At 40.4% G+C, this 14,881-nt stretch overlaps 1 protein-coding gene across 1 annotated transcript in view; it reads left to right on the forward strand.

The window, feature by feature from the left end:
• Positions 1–12,397, forward strand: part of SUT2 (sucrose transporter 2) — a 107,714-nt gene extending 95,317 nt beyond the window's left edge. Inside the window, exon 14 of the mRNA XM_089431689.1 lies at positions 11,495–12,397. Coding sequence (XP_089287815.1) covers positions 11,495–11,668 — 174 coding nt within the window. The 3' untranslated portion in view covers positions 11,669–12,397. The remainder of the gene's footprint in view (positions 1–11,494) is intronic.
• The last annotated feature ends 2,484 nt before the right edge of the window (positions 12,398–14,881 follow it).

Consider the following 14,881-nt stretch of genomic DNA (forward strand, 5'->3'; position numbering starts at 1 on the left):
AATGTGCTTGGAGTGGTCATGGAACATGGGATTTTTTGATAGACGAATCCCACTCTGGTTGTCGCAGAAGACCACAATGGTATCCAACACGTGCTCAAATAGCACACTGAAGAGCTTCCTCAACTAGATTGCTTCACAATAGGCCATACTCGCAACAATGTACTTGACCTTGACAATGCTTAGTGCAACCAATTTCTGTTTCCTGCTCATTCAAGATATAGAAGCAGACCCCAAAGAGAAGCAACACCCAAACGTGCACTTACGATGCACCACACTGCCAGCCCAGTCAACATTTGTATATCCGTTTAGCCTCAAATTCTCGGCAGTGTATCTCAGACCATAGTGGATTGTGCCCTGGAGATATCTCAAGAGATTCTTGGCAACAATCCAATGAATGTGATGAGGCTCGACCATATATTGATTCAATGTGTTCACAACGAAGCATATGTGAGGACGGGAGTTGACCAAAAACATCAGGGCCCCCACAAGTTGATGATACTCGGTAGGGTTCGCCAATCCGGGTCCAACAACATTTCCACATAGCTTCTTAAAGTTAAGTTCCATCAGAGTGGTCATGGACTTGTAGTCCACACTCCCACATCTCTCAAGTAGCTTCACAATATATTTTCCTTGAGAAAGGAAAAGCTCACCTGGTTTTTGCCAGACCTTCAACCCCAGGAAATAATGCATCAGTCCTAGGTCCTTCATCTCGAACTCGGAAGCCAACTCCCTCTTGCATTGATGAATGAGAGGGTCATCACCTGTCAGAAAGAGATCATCCACATAAAGGACCAGAATGAGAGGTCTGTCCTTTTCAACCTTGAAGTATAGGTTCGGGTTAACATCGCTTCTTGTAAATCCCAGCTTCATAAGATAACTATTGATCCTCTCATACCAAGCCCTAGGGGCTTGCTTCAACCCATAGAGGGCTTTCTTCAACCTGCATACATGTGTCTCACGATCTTGAACCTCGAACCCCTTGGGTTGTTCCACATACACTTCCTCCTTAAGTAAACCATGCAAGAAGGCAATTTTGACATCCATTTGGTGTAGGTTCCATCCTTGCGAGGCAACAAGGGATATAAATGAACAGATGGTGGTATATCGGGCAACTGGAGCAAATATCTCATCGTAGTCTACTCCTTCCTTTTGAGAGAAGCCTCGAGCTACAAATCTAGTCTTGAATTTCTCAGCACTCCCATCAACTCCGTGTTTGATCTTGTAGAGCCATTTCAAAGTGACCACTGACTTGTCCTTGGGTCTAGGAACCACATCCCAGACATCATTCTTCATGATCGACTTATATTCCTCGTTTATCGCAGCCTTCCAAACCTATTGCTTCACGGCTTCTTCGAATGTACAAGGCTCAGATTGTACAATGGTACTCATGGCAGCGAAGTACCCTTGGTACCTATTCGTCTTCTTGCTTTCATGAAATGTCCACCTTGGTGCAATATGTTTCTTAGCATCTTGCAAGAGCATGGCCTTTTCCTTGAAGTAGAGGGCTCACTAGGAGGTGGATCAATGGGATCCATCGGACCTTCAACATCAGGCATCAATTCATCAGACGGAGGTTCATCTTGCTTTTCTGCATCAACATCATCATTGTCGTTCCTAGGAATAGGAAGATCTCAGATCTTTCTAAGAGCAGAATCTTCATCGAAAGTCACATCATGACTTAGTTCCACCTCCCTTTGATGCACATAGATTCTATATGCCTTCGAAGTTTCACTGTAACCCACAGACGTTCCTTTCTTGCCAGATGCATCTAGTTTGTTTCTTTTCTCTTTTGGCACATGAAAATATACGGGACAACCAAAAATTCCAAAATGAGAAACATCAGGTTTCTTACCGGTGAAAACTTCTTCAGGTGTCTTGAAGTCCAAAACTTGATGTGGGCATCGATTTTGGACATACACAGCGGTGTTGGTAGCTTCTTCCCATAAGAACTTCAGAAGACCTTGATCATGAAGAATAACACGAGTGGCTTCTATGATAGTACGATTCTTCCTTTCAGAAACACCATTTTGTTCATGAGTATATGCAGTAGTAGTCTCCCTCTTAATGCCAGCTTCTCTACAATATTCTTTGAATTCATTTGACTCATATCCGGTACCATTATCGGTCCTCAATATTTTGATCTTCGTCCCTGTTTGATTCTCAACCAAGGCTTTGAAGCAACGAAACCATTTGAATACTTCATCCTTCTTCTTTAAGAAATAGATCCATGTTTGGCGAGAGAAGTCATCCATAAAAATAACATTCACCCAAAGATGTCATGGGCAACATACCTGATAGATCAAAATGGACCAATTGGTCCCCTTGTATGTTTTCCAACTTCACATCCCTGACAAACACCTTCATGATTTAAGTTGAATTCGGGCATCCTTGTGACCATCTTCCTTACATCGGGTAAGGCTTTGAAATGAAGGTGAGCAAATCTTCGGTGCCATAATTCGAATTGAAGAGAACTTAGAGAAGTATCACAAGTCATTGCTCCCAACGGAATTCCTCCAACCTGATAGAGACCTTCAACGCTGAATCCAAGAGTGAATGCATCTCTTGGGTTCCTTTGCCAAACACGAACCTTCCCATCAATGAATGTCACCTTAAAACCTTTGTCTTCCATCGCAGAAATAGAAACTAAGTTTGTTTGTTTGTTTGTTTTTTTTTGTTTCATATCAAGTACATATAGCACTTCTTGTAAGTGGAGGGTTTGACCTTGATTCAAGTGAGAGTAATAGTCCAAATTCCCTTCCGGGATAAGGGGCATTATTTGCAAGTATAATCTCCATATTTGTCTTCTTTTGAACCAAGTTTGAGAGAACTTCTTTGTACCCAGTGAAGTGCCTTGAGGCACCACTATCAATCAACCAATGGTCTAATGTATCCGGAGGAGAGGCAATGGAGAGGGAAGAAATAAGATAAAATTCTTTTTGCTTTATAACATTAATTTCTGCATACCTGGTGTTTCTCGACTTCTTGGGAGGATGACCATTTCCATTACTAGCAGTGGGAGCATTCCTCTTTTCTTTGTGATTGAACCTGTTGTTCCTTTGATTGCCATTGCCCTTGAAGTTGTTGTTATTGTTGTCATCATCTCTTGGAGTATCCGTCTTGTGAGGACACTCTCTAGCGAAGTGGCCAAACCTGTTACAATTGAAGCACTTTCCTTTTCTTCCTTCTTTGAATCCCGACTTGAACCCTTGTTTTTGATTCCTTGGACCAACATTGTTCCTTCTCTTAGAATGAGCTGAGAAGGTGGTAGGATTGTTTCCATTTGAGGGCTTGTCTCTTTCCATCATCCTTATTTCTTCTTGAGTCCATCTGGCCAATAGTTCATCAAATACTGGAATCCTGGTAGTGTTGAACACATCCCAATATCTTCAAAGGCCCCCAAGTGGAATAAGAGAGACCTCTCTGTCACCAGTGACTTCCCAATAGATAGGAGATCATTCTTGATCTCGATAATCCTCATGAAGTAGGATTGGATGGATTCTCCTCTATCCATATTGATATCTTTTAGCTTGTTCTTGAGAAAGAGAATTTGATTTGCATTGATTACTTTGAAGTTTGAACATCCCAACCAACTTTTCATACATCTCCTTAGATGTTTCCAAATCAGAAATATAAGCAACCAAAGGCTTATGAAGGGAATCAACAATAATCTTCTTAGCTTTAACCTCACCTTCCTTGTACTTGGTTTGTGCAGAAACGGATGCATTTGAAGGAGGCTTTACTATTCTTCCTTTGACATAGTCCATGGCATCATTCTCTTCCAAAGTCAAATCCAAAGTCATCTTCCATGCATGATAGTCAGATTTGTCCTTAAGCTTGTCCTCGAATTTGAAGAAAGATGTAGTCGTCATTGGGACTAGTTCCAAGTCCTTGTCCAACAACTTCCCTTAGTGATTGCTTTGCTTCACTCTTGCTTGGGCTTTGTCTTCACGTGAGCTCTGATACCATTTTAAATTTAGATAACAATGGTATGCTCTATGCTTTAGCACAATTACTTCAATGTTTCTTATCAGTCTAATGACAATTTCCAATTATCTTCAGTAGCAATCACATTAACTTATACACATTGATAGTAAATGCAAATATAACACAAAAACATATGCAAAAGACAAGCCAAGACAAGAGGACACAAGATGTGGCGGATGCCAGGGACAAACCCCAATGTGGGGAAACCCTTTGATCAAATATTCTAATTATTCTTCAATAGTTCAGCAGAGAGAGAGTACAAATATCGGAAATACATGCCCAAAAAAAATCTGCCAAATCAGTAGTCAAATCAGGAGTCAATGCAGCCCTAAGCAAAGAGTCAACGGTGGTCAATGCTGCCCCAAAACGAACTCCAATCAGCTCAGTCAACCCAGTTAAAGTCTGTTGTAATTCTGCGGTCAAACCAAATGTCAACGCAACAGTCAACTTGGTCAAACAATCCCAAATCACCTCGAAATCCATGCCAAAGAATGCGGCCTGCAAAAATTGAATTTCTGCTCCCAAAACAGAAGTCAACGCTGGTCAAATACTGCTAGTCAACACATGCCCTAGTCCTGAAATTTTCGGCCTCCAAAACCAGTCCAGAAATCTACCTTCCTTCGACACGTGCGAAGAAGAGGGCCTCCAAGGAGAGAAGATGATGTGATGAGATGAGTGATGTCCAAATGAGAGAAGGGTCACTCCTATTTATACAATTCGTTGAGGGTGAGGAGACACATCCATAGGGCTTCATGAGCCTACATTTGATTGAGGCCGACCTTGACAATTTGTCCTTGAGAAAGAATAAATTCAAATTTCCATTTCTGCTTGTACCACTCACCCTGTACACAACAAATCATTAAGGGAAGGTTGAACCACTTACCCTATGATTGTATCTCGGCAGGAGAAGGATGAACCACTCATCCTGCCTACATAGCAGACCACTAGGGGAAGGTTGAACCACTCACCCTATGGTTGCTCATCGCTCCAAGAAGTACCCCCGAAGCCCCCCGCAACCCCCAGAGCTCAATGTCCATATTATACTGGACTTTCAGTAGAGAGTCTCTCCACGACTCCTAATCATTCTCGAAAAGTCAAGAATTAGACCTTTCCCAGGGTCTTCATCTGAATATCGACGACTTGCACATCAGTCCCAGAGTGATGGAGCCTTCTTGCTCCCCGTTGTACCATATCCCAGATAAAGTGGTACCTGATGTCTGTATGTTTGGAGCGATCATAGAAGACAAGATTCCTCAACAATCGAATCCCCTCTGGTTGTCACAGAATATCACGATGGTATCCAACACGTGTCCAAACAGCTCACAAAAGAGCTTCTACAACCAGACAACTTCACAGGAGGCCATACTCACAGCTATGTATCCGGCCTCATCGGTGCTCAAAACAACTAACTTCTGCTTCCTACTCATCTAGGATATCGAAGCAAAACCCAAAGAGAAACAACACCCAGAAGTGCTCTTGCGATCCTTCACACTGCCTGCCCAGTCAGCGTTAGAATAATCATGCAGCTTCACATTTCCGACAATGTATCTCAATCCATGAGAGATTGTGCCCCGAAGATATCTCAAATGATTCTTGACACCAATCCAGTGAGGCTCAGCCATATATGAGCTCATCATGCTAACTACAAAACATATATCCGGACGGGAGTTCACCAAGAACATCAATGCTAGTATGAGTTTATGAAACTCAAAGGCATTTTCCAATTCAGGTCCTGCATCACTACCACATAACTTCTTAAAGTTAGGCGTCATCGAGATAGTCACGGGCTTGCAGTTTACCATCCCAAATCCGGAATCCAACTCCCTCTTACTTTTGCAAATGAGAGGGTCTGCACCTGTCAGAAAGAGGTCATCCTTATAAGGTACCAGTATGAGAGGTCTATCATCCACAACCTTAAAGCAATGGTTTGGATCGGCTTCACTCCTAGTGAATCTCAACTTCATTAGATAGCTATCAATCCTCTCATACCAAGCCTAGGGTGCTTGCTTTAAATCATAGAGAGCTTTCTTCCACTTGCATACATGAGATTCCCGATCATGAATCTCAAACCCCTCGGGTTGATCCACATCTGTGGTCTTGCTATTACATGAGGGGAATGGTCCCCTTGTAAGTTTTACTTTGGTACATCTCTGACATGTACTTCCATGCTCTTCTTGAATTTAGGCATCCCTGTCACCATCTGTCTCACATTGGGTAGAGCCCCATAATGAAGATGGGCAGACCTTCGGTGCCATAGAAGAGATGAGTCACACAACATGGTCCTCGATGGACTTCCTGCAACTTGATACAAATTGCTAACCCCGAACCCAAGAGTAAAAGCATCTTTAAAATTCCTTTTCCAATCACGTACCTTTCCATCAATGAATGCCATCATGAAACCTTTGACTTCCATTGCCGAAATGGACACCAGGCTCTTCTTGAGATCAGGTACATAAATAACTTCTTCTAAATGAATCATGCTACCCTCATTCAATTGAAGGGGGTAGCATACCCTATACCCTTTCCGGGATAGGTGGCATCGTCTCCAAGAACAATCTCCACGATTGTCTCCTTCTCTATCAAATTAGAGAGCGCTTTCTTGTATCTGGTAAAGTGCCTTGAGGCACCACTATCAATAAGCCAATTTCCCAACGAGTCCGGAGGAGAGGTAATGGAGAGGGCCAATATAAGATAATACTTCTTTTGCTTATTATTAACAACATTTGATTCATACCTGGAGTTCTTTGCGTTTTTGGAGGGTCGACCATTTCCTTGATGATTTGCATTCCCTTTTCCTTTGCCATTGTACTTGTCATTCCTTCGATCATTGAAGATGCCCCTGGAATGATTGTTATCATCATCAAGTGATGTGTCCCTTCTATTCAGACTCTCCTTTGCATAATGGCCAAACTCATTGCAAGCAAGGTATTTGCCTTTCCTTCCACCCTTGGTGTACTTGTTCTTTGTAGTAGTCGGTGCATTTGATGGAGGCTTAAGGATTTTACCCTTCACATAATCCAGTACTTCTTGCTCTTCCAATGTCAGATTTAGAGACATCTTCCATCCATGATAGCCTTTTTACGGAGCTTGACTTCAGCCGGAAGAGGGATGAGGAACCCATTGAGCCTTTGACCTTGTCCAACTGTCTTTGGTGATTGTTCTTTCACTCTTGCTTGGGCTTTGTCTTTGCCTCAGCGCTGATACCATGTTAATTTTAGGTATGTTCAATGCTTAGAGCAATTTACTTCAATTTTTCTTTTTAGCTCAATCAAAATATTCAGATTATCAATCACATCCGCATGATAGTAAAGTGCAGATAGAATATAAACATAAACATCAGAAGACAAGCCAACAAAAGATGACACAAGATGTGGCACCAGCCAGGGACAAACCCCAATGTGGGGAAACCCTTGATCAATTCTTCTTATATTCTTCAACAGTTCAACAGAGAGAGAGATAATACATATACATCTGAAGTCAACATTTGACTTGACAATATAGAAGATCAGACATCTGAGATCTTCACCATGAAGATGACACAATAGTTCTGATGACAAGGACTGTAGATCTGAACTCAGGTGAAGGCACACTTATCAGATCTCATTCTTCAACGGATTCTCCAAGGTGATTCTATCACTATGCTGCACCCATCATCACTATGCTGCACTTCATCACAGTGCTGCACTCATCATCACTATGCTGTAACAGAGCTACCTTACTGTACCTCATCCGAGATTTCCAACCTCCGAGAAGGACATCCTAAACTGTCCTCTATAATACGGATCTCTGCTCCATCCATGACTGCACCTAGTCACCGAGATCCTACACCCAAGTCTGTAGCTATGTCGAGACTGTAATAACATCTTCAGGAGATTACTGTTACAGGTCTTAAGGCCTTTCTGCTCCATCTGTTTGATGTTGAGACAAGACAGCACCTACAGGTATGCTGCCTAGACATATGCCGAGATTATCATCAGCCTTCTTTGCTCCATTCGTCCGAGAACACCATCTTCAGATCACAGGTATGCCGAGAGAGGATACTGCTCCTTGTCATGCGAGGTTAACGTATCATTGATGCCGAGGTTGTCAACAAGAAGTCAGATCCATTCCAAGAATGTATTGAGCCCAAACTTCACTCCCTGCTGTGTCCTTATCCAAGGGTATTTCTGCTCCACACATCCGAGTTTATGACTGCACCTAGGGCATCTCCTAACCTGCGTTAACGCCTCTCCTAGGACTGCGTAGGAGCCTCCTTTAGGGCAGCGTAGGTGCTTTTCTTCAATGAGATAATCCTCCTCCAAGACAGCGTCCATAGGGCCTGCGTCTAGATGTCTTAGGGCAGTGAATAGGTCTCTTTAAACAGCGTCTAGGTCTTCTCCTCCATGACTGCGTTAAGCCTTTTCCATGACAGTGTTTAAGCCTTTTCCATGACAGCGTTAAGGCTTTTTCATGACAGCGTTTAAGGTCATCTCCATGACAATGTTAAGGCTTCTTCCATGGCTGCGTTAGGGCTTCTTCATGACTGAGTTAAGGGCTGTCCTCCATGACAGCATTAAGGCTTCTTCATTAGGGCAGCGTAGAGCCTAGGGCACTCCCTCTAGATCTCTCCTTCATCAAAACCCAAAACAGAATGAAGAGAGAGATCACAAGAGTGTGAGTGTGTCTAAATGACTTGAAGGCCACCTCTATTTATAATAAAACGTGGAGGACAAGTGGGGGTAATTTGGTTGCTGGCCAACATTGACAAATTGTCACATAACACAAATAAATTCATATCTCCATGAATACATGTCGGAATCAGATGATCTTTAGATCAATCCTACACGTCTCGATGAGAGGAATCCCAGAAAAATATCAGCTGCCATAAATAAGAAGACCCACATGGAGTCTGGCCCTAGTTGCCAATTTTAACAGATGATAAAGAAACAATAACAAGAAGAATCTAAAATTGTATCACAAGCAACTATCAAAGTTTAAGAGAAATCAATTAAATAAAGTCCTAACTAATCTGCCTTAGATTTCTCAATAGTTCCATACCCTCGTACATGACAAAATCCAATGGAAATGTTGCAATTTCCCAATCTTGAAATCCTAATAACTGTCAAGTCTACTAGATTTCGAGTCAGATCTAAAATTCTACTTTCTCCATATGAAATCCAACGAGGTTAGAACCACTTTCAAACATCCTGATTCAATTAATAGTAATGTTTAAAATTTAAGTAAAAGGATGAAAAGGAAAGGTAAAGGAGAATGTCGATTTTACTTAAAAATTTAAGATCACAATTAATTGCATAACATTATCAGGGCAATATGGTCAAATACTAGGCTTCGCCAGTTATGAATTATTGCTTTAAATTTTTTTTTGCGTAAAAGGGTCCTTGGTAGCATTGTACAAAAACGACCAGTTCAATGAAAAATGGCTTGTTCGGTATTGAATCAGCTGGTTCCATACAAGAACTGGCCGTTTCGGTACTGAATCAACTAGTTCCGTACAAGAACCGACTGGTTCAGTATTGAATCAACTGGTTCTGTAAAAGAATTGGCCGATTCAGTACCGAATCGATTGGTTTCGTACTGAAATGGCCTTTTTCGTTCTGTGACACCAGTTCATACCAATTTTCTCTAAAAAACGGTTGAATCAACTAGTTCAGTCTAGTCTGGTCCGAGTTTGATAATATGGGTCTCTATGATGGAGAAGGGGTTCTGTGTTGCTTTCTAGGATGGAAAGGTGATGATCAAACTCGGGGGATTTAGGTTTGACGAGGGACATGTCATAAGAGTTGGAGAGAGCAACATGTATAGGCTATAAAGGGCTAGCCTGTTTGAGCGATGGCACAAAGTAAAACAGTGACAGAGAAAACGGAACAAGCAACTCCAGAAGGTTGAGCAGCTCAAAGGGAGTAAACCTTCAAGTTTAGGAGGGGAAAAACAATTGACAGATTCCTCTAAATCTGTCAAGAAAGTCTCTTGGCATGAGATGACCTTGGAGGATGTTCAGGGGCACTAGGCTTCTAGGAACCGGGCCAAGGACAACAAGATTTCAAGGATGTGTTTTAGATTGTAGGGAAGGCTTTTAGTTTGGAGGGAGCAACCAAGGCAACGAATACATTTCCAGGATCAAAGTTAGTTCTAGGTGACAAAAGTACCTCCCTCGCTAAGAGGGATTATTGATGTTTGTAGCTTGAATAGGTACTTTTGCATAGGCCTAAGTGTCTAGGCATGAAAAAGTTTTCCAAAGTCTCCTTGGACACTTGTTCTAGTGTGAGGAAGTTGTTTTTTGTAACTTAGTTTAAGCTAGACTTAGGAAAAGCACATAATTATTATGTTGGTTTATTGAGTTAAAGTAAACTTAAGGAATAGTAAAGTAAATTACTTTAGTGAATATGTTTAAATCTCAGCCCTTGATTTCAAGTGAGGCAAGATCTAATCTCGGCTATCAATCACCTTGGATATTAGGGTTGGGAATTTATCTCAATGTAAAGTTATAAAAGCAAGGCTAGGAAGAAGGAGAACACACCATATACAACAACATTGATTATGAGGCATCTCAGTGAGTGTGTTGGGTCAAGGAAAGGGCAGCAAGGAGATCCAGATCAGCCAAGGAGGGCTTGATCAGAGGGATAAGATCCAATGTTGTATGTATTTTCTCAGTTGGTCCATTTTCCCAGGAAGGGAACCCAAGTAAGTTCTGAAGAATTTAATGAAGAACTCTGATTGGGTAGAATCCGTGTCATTTTTGTGATTGAGATTGGTAAATTTGCTTTTGCTGAATTTTTGTATTAATGAATCTAGCTGTGCATTTGATCATTAGATCATTAATCTGCTAGGAACTAAGTGCCGGGTGCTAGGTTTGCAGGAATTCTAACAGAAAGATTGTGCAGATTTGAGGATTCTGAAAATGCACTGGAAATCATCCATTTTTCCTGTTAGAGTTTTTGTATGCTGGTCCACCAATATTAATTCACTGTGGCTCTGAACAATGTTTCTCTAAGCCAATAGTTTGGTAGCTATTTAATAACCTGTACAACACCCTCTTTGGTCTCCAAGAGGTAAAGAAAACAAGTCCTTTGTATTGATTTAGTTCACAGCGGCAAATCACATGTTGTCCTCTCCTTAAACAGTTTTATTGTTTAGCTTGACAGATTTATTTTCTTACTTCCCTTAACTTTCCCTCTCTTTCGTGTTTACATTCCTTTCACAACTTGCCCTTTTGTTTTGTAGTGTTTCATTGCTACTATTTACTGTCACTTGTGTCAGTGCCCTGACTATTTATGTAAAGTCTTTCATGGTAACGATAGTCTCCTGTCATTACATTTCCAGAACGTTTCAGTGTTGTTCATTCTCTGCCTCCCTGCTTCCGAGCCTGAGCCGTCAATAAATCCATTGTTGGATCTTCAGCTTAAGCCCGAGTCTTCAGGCAATTTTGAGAGCTTGTATTTGAATGCCAAACCTTTTCATTACATTTTGACTTCATTTTGGTTAATATATCTGTGGTTTCTGTTTTTTACAGATGATTGTTGCTCTTGGAGCTGGTCCATGGGATGCTTTATTTGGAGGAGGAAACGTACCTGCCTTTGTGTTGGCTTCTGTATTTGCACTTGCAGCTGGAATTATTTCAGTGACTAGGTTACCCCACCTTTCAAGGACTACTTACAAGCCTGCTGTGGGCCATGGTTTTGGATGAAATTTAATTGATTTGGGCTAACAGACTATCTTATTCTTTTTACCTAGTTCATAAAATGGTTTATATTCCTCTGAATGGTTGAAAATGCTTCAGAATTGTCATTGTAATTCATTTGTATAAGTTTAAAAATGCAAGCATATGCCTTCCAAAATGTTCTCTAATGGTGCACAACTGTCATCCTATCCTTTTCTTTTGGTGAAACTGAGCCATTTAAAGATGCCTTGGTGGAATCCCATCTGAATGCCAACACTCCATGGCAGGAGATCTACACATTGCCACAATACTAACAGACGTAGCGTGAACCCTTGAATGGTTGTGTAATAGGATGGGACCATTATTATACATTGAGGCCAATAGAAAGTTGAAACTCCATATCAGAGGTGCATAGGTGGAAAGGATCTTTTGTTAAAGTAAATTAATGAGTGCAGATGGATGGTGAGAAGACAACTAGTCAACAGGACTGGGAATTACCTAATATCTGAATCGGGGTTTTAACTGCATTATATTCCAAGAGGAATCAGAGAAGTGAAAGCTAATCATATGAAAAGAATGCAAGAGCTTCATAGGAACTGGGAGATAATTTGTGCTGGCAGAATCCGCAGCCATACGTGCTGGAGCATGAAATTGTGCATACTAGATTTTGCATCGATTTTGTACTGTTTTGATTCCTTTACCAGGTATATGTGTACTTATATTTTATTTTATAAAATTTAAACATTCCGAGGTTAATTGGGATTCTTTTTATGACTTATTAGTGGAGTTCTCAATTCTATATATAGCTTCAATGTAAAGGGCTATCTTGATAAAATTTTAACGCTAACACGAATGACAGCATTCAACACGTGGGTAATTTATTTATTTATTTTTTTGATTTTATTTTATGAAAGCTGGAAGAATTGAGGATTTACAATAAGAGTCCAGAGCTAACCAAAATACATTGCAATAAAAAATATCTTTACAAGCATAACAGGATATCCTAGCTGAGTAAGATTTAGGAAATGAACCTCGAAATGAGACTCCCTAAGTCTCCTCCAAAGACTATTTCCAGCTTTCCTTCCTCTAGGTCCAGTCTTAGCCAACACCTCTTTGTTGAAGTTTGATTCCCTATAAATGTGGGCAAATGAGATTCTGCTAAGTTTGGATATGGATTTCCTCGAGAGTCTCTAAGTCTCCTCCAAAGACTAATTCCAACTTTCCTTCCTCTAGGTCCACTCTTAGCCAACACCTCTGTGTTGAAGTTTGATTCCCTATAAATGTGGGCAAATGAGATTCTGCTAAGTTTGGATGTGGATTTCCTAAAGAATGATGAACCTCGAAATGAGACTCCCTAAGTCTCCTCCAAAGACTATTTCCAGGGCAACACCTCTGTGTTGAAATTTGATTCCTTATAAATGTGGGCAAATGAGATTCTGCTAAGTTTGGATATGGATTTCCTCGAGACTCTCCAAGTCTCCTCCAAAGACTATTTCCAACTTTCCCTCCTCTAGGTCCACTCTTGGCCAACACCTCTGTGTTGAAGTTTGATTCCCTATAAATGTGGGCAAATGAGATTCTGCTAAGTTTGGATATGGATTCCCTCAAGAATGATGTATGGAGTTTACTTGCACTGACTCATTAAATCAATAGATAATTATTTTGAAATTGTTAAAATTTCAAGCCATGGGTGACTAATCTCCTTATCATCTTAATCAAACAAATAGATTGCTGAATTTAATTAATGTCGAAATTAAATTTTAAACTATCGCATTAATCACACAGTAGCTAGAAATTAATTTAATGGAAGAATTAGATAAATTTTGTATTGGCCCTTTTTTACATATGTGCCAAAAATTCAGAAAATTGTACCCAAGGTGACTAATCTCCTTATCATCTTAATCAAACAAATTGATTGCTGAATTTAATTAATGTTGAAATTAAATTTTAAACTATCACATTAACCACATAGTAGCTAGAAATTGATTTAACGGAAGAATAAGATAAATTTTATATTGGCCCTTTTTTACATATGTGCCAAAAATTCACAAAATTCTCGCTCACACATTCAAACACTATAAATCCAATCAAAAGAAACCTTTTTCCATAGGGACATTTTGTTAAACATGTGCAAATTAAATTGTAAACCCTCGTACAATAACGTGCACAATGAAAATCCAAATGAGCAATAGATAATAACTCGACAATTTTTTTTATTTGTATTAGTTATGGAATTACATGCCAATGTTTCATATTTAGAATCTGTAAATACTCTAAAATGGCACGCTTGGTTGAATAATAACCTCCGATGTTGAACACCAACTAGAAACTTGGATGACTTCTTGTCTAGACTAGCTAGGGCAGTTGAATCTCCCCACCAAAACTAGTTTTGATCAACTAGGGTGTATGATCTCAATACCGAAATCAATATGGTTAGATTAGCAACGGTGGATACACCACCAAAACTACCCTATTTACATCGGTTCACACCTTTACGCTCAAGCTCCAAGAGCTTTCAAATCAATGAGAAGACAAATAACCATTACTTGTCCATGAGAGAGCTATAATATTCCCTTTAAATTAATGAGCTATCAGAATACCATGGGCCATTCGAATACCATGGGTCATCCAAATAACATGGGTCATCGAAATACCATTGGTCCTCTTTTTTCCCTTTTGATGATCACTTGGAAAGGGACATGACAATCCTCCCTGGGATTGCTTGTCCTCAAGCAATTCTAGAGTTTGTATATCAATACTAGGATCCCATATGAATATGAAGAATTCTTTCCGCATCAATAAAATGAAATCCAAACCTTGTATTCTAGGACCAATTCTTGGATCCCAAATGAATCTGAGGAAGGCTCTGCTAAACTCTTGAATTAATAGGTACTATCAATCTTTGCACATCATGCCAACTCTTTCCCACGATGCAACAAATCATCCATCATAAAAATCCTTGGATCCCAAACCTTGGTATCATCATATATCCTGAAGGTGGTAGCATATTTGATTAAGCCAACCAAGGGAAGGATGTCAAGGTCTTCCTCCCATGGGTGTACACCAGGATCCCATTTCCAACTTGGGAGTTCATCATGCTTCCATTGCACTACTCTGATTACATATGGAATACCAATATGCTGGAGCTCTAGCCCTTTTCCTGCATCCCCACAAAATAGCCATCCTATAGAAACACCCTGAGAGACCTGCAAGACTCAATTCCTTTCTCCATAGAAGGAA

Source organism: Pinus tabuliformis, chromosome 5_1 (genome assembly GCF_031772625.1).
Source record: "Pinus tabuliformis cultivar Carrire ecotype Pingquan chromosome 5_1, CPIR1, whole genome shotgun sequence".
In the NCBI taxonomy this organism is placed as follows: Eukaryota; Viridiplantae; Streptophyta; class Pinopsida; order Pinales; family Pinaceae; genus Pinus; species Pinus tabuliformis.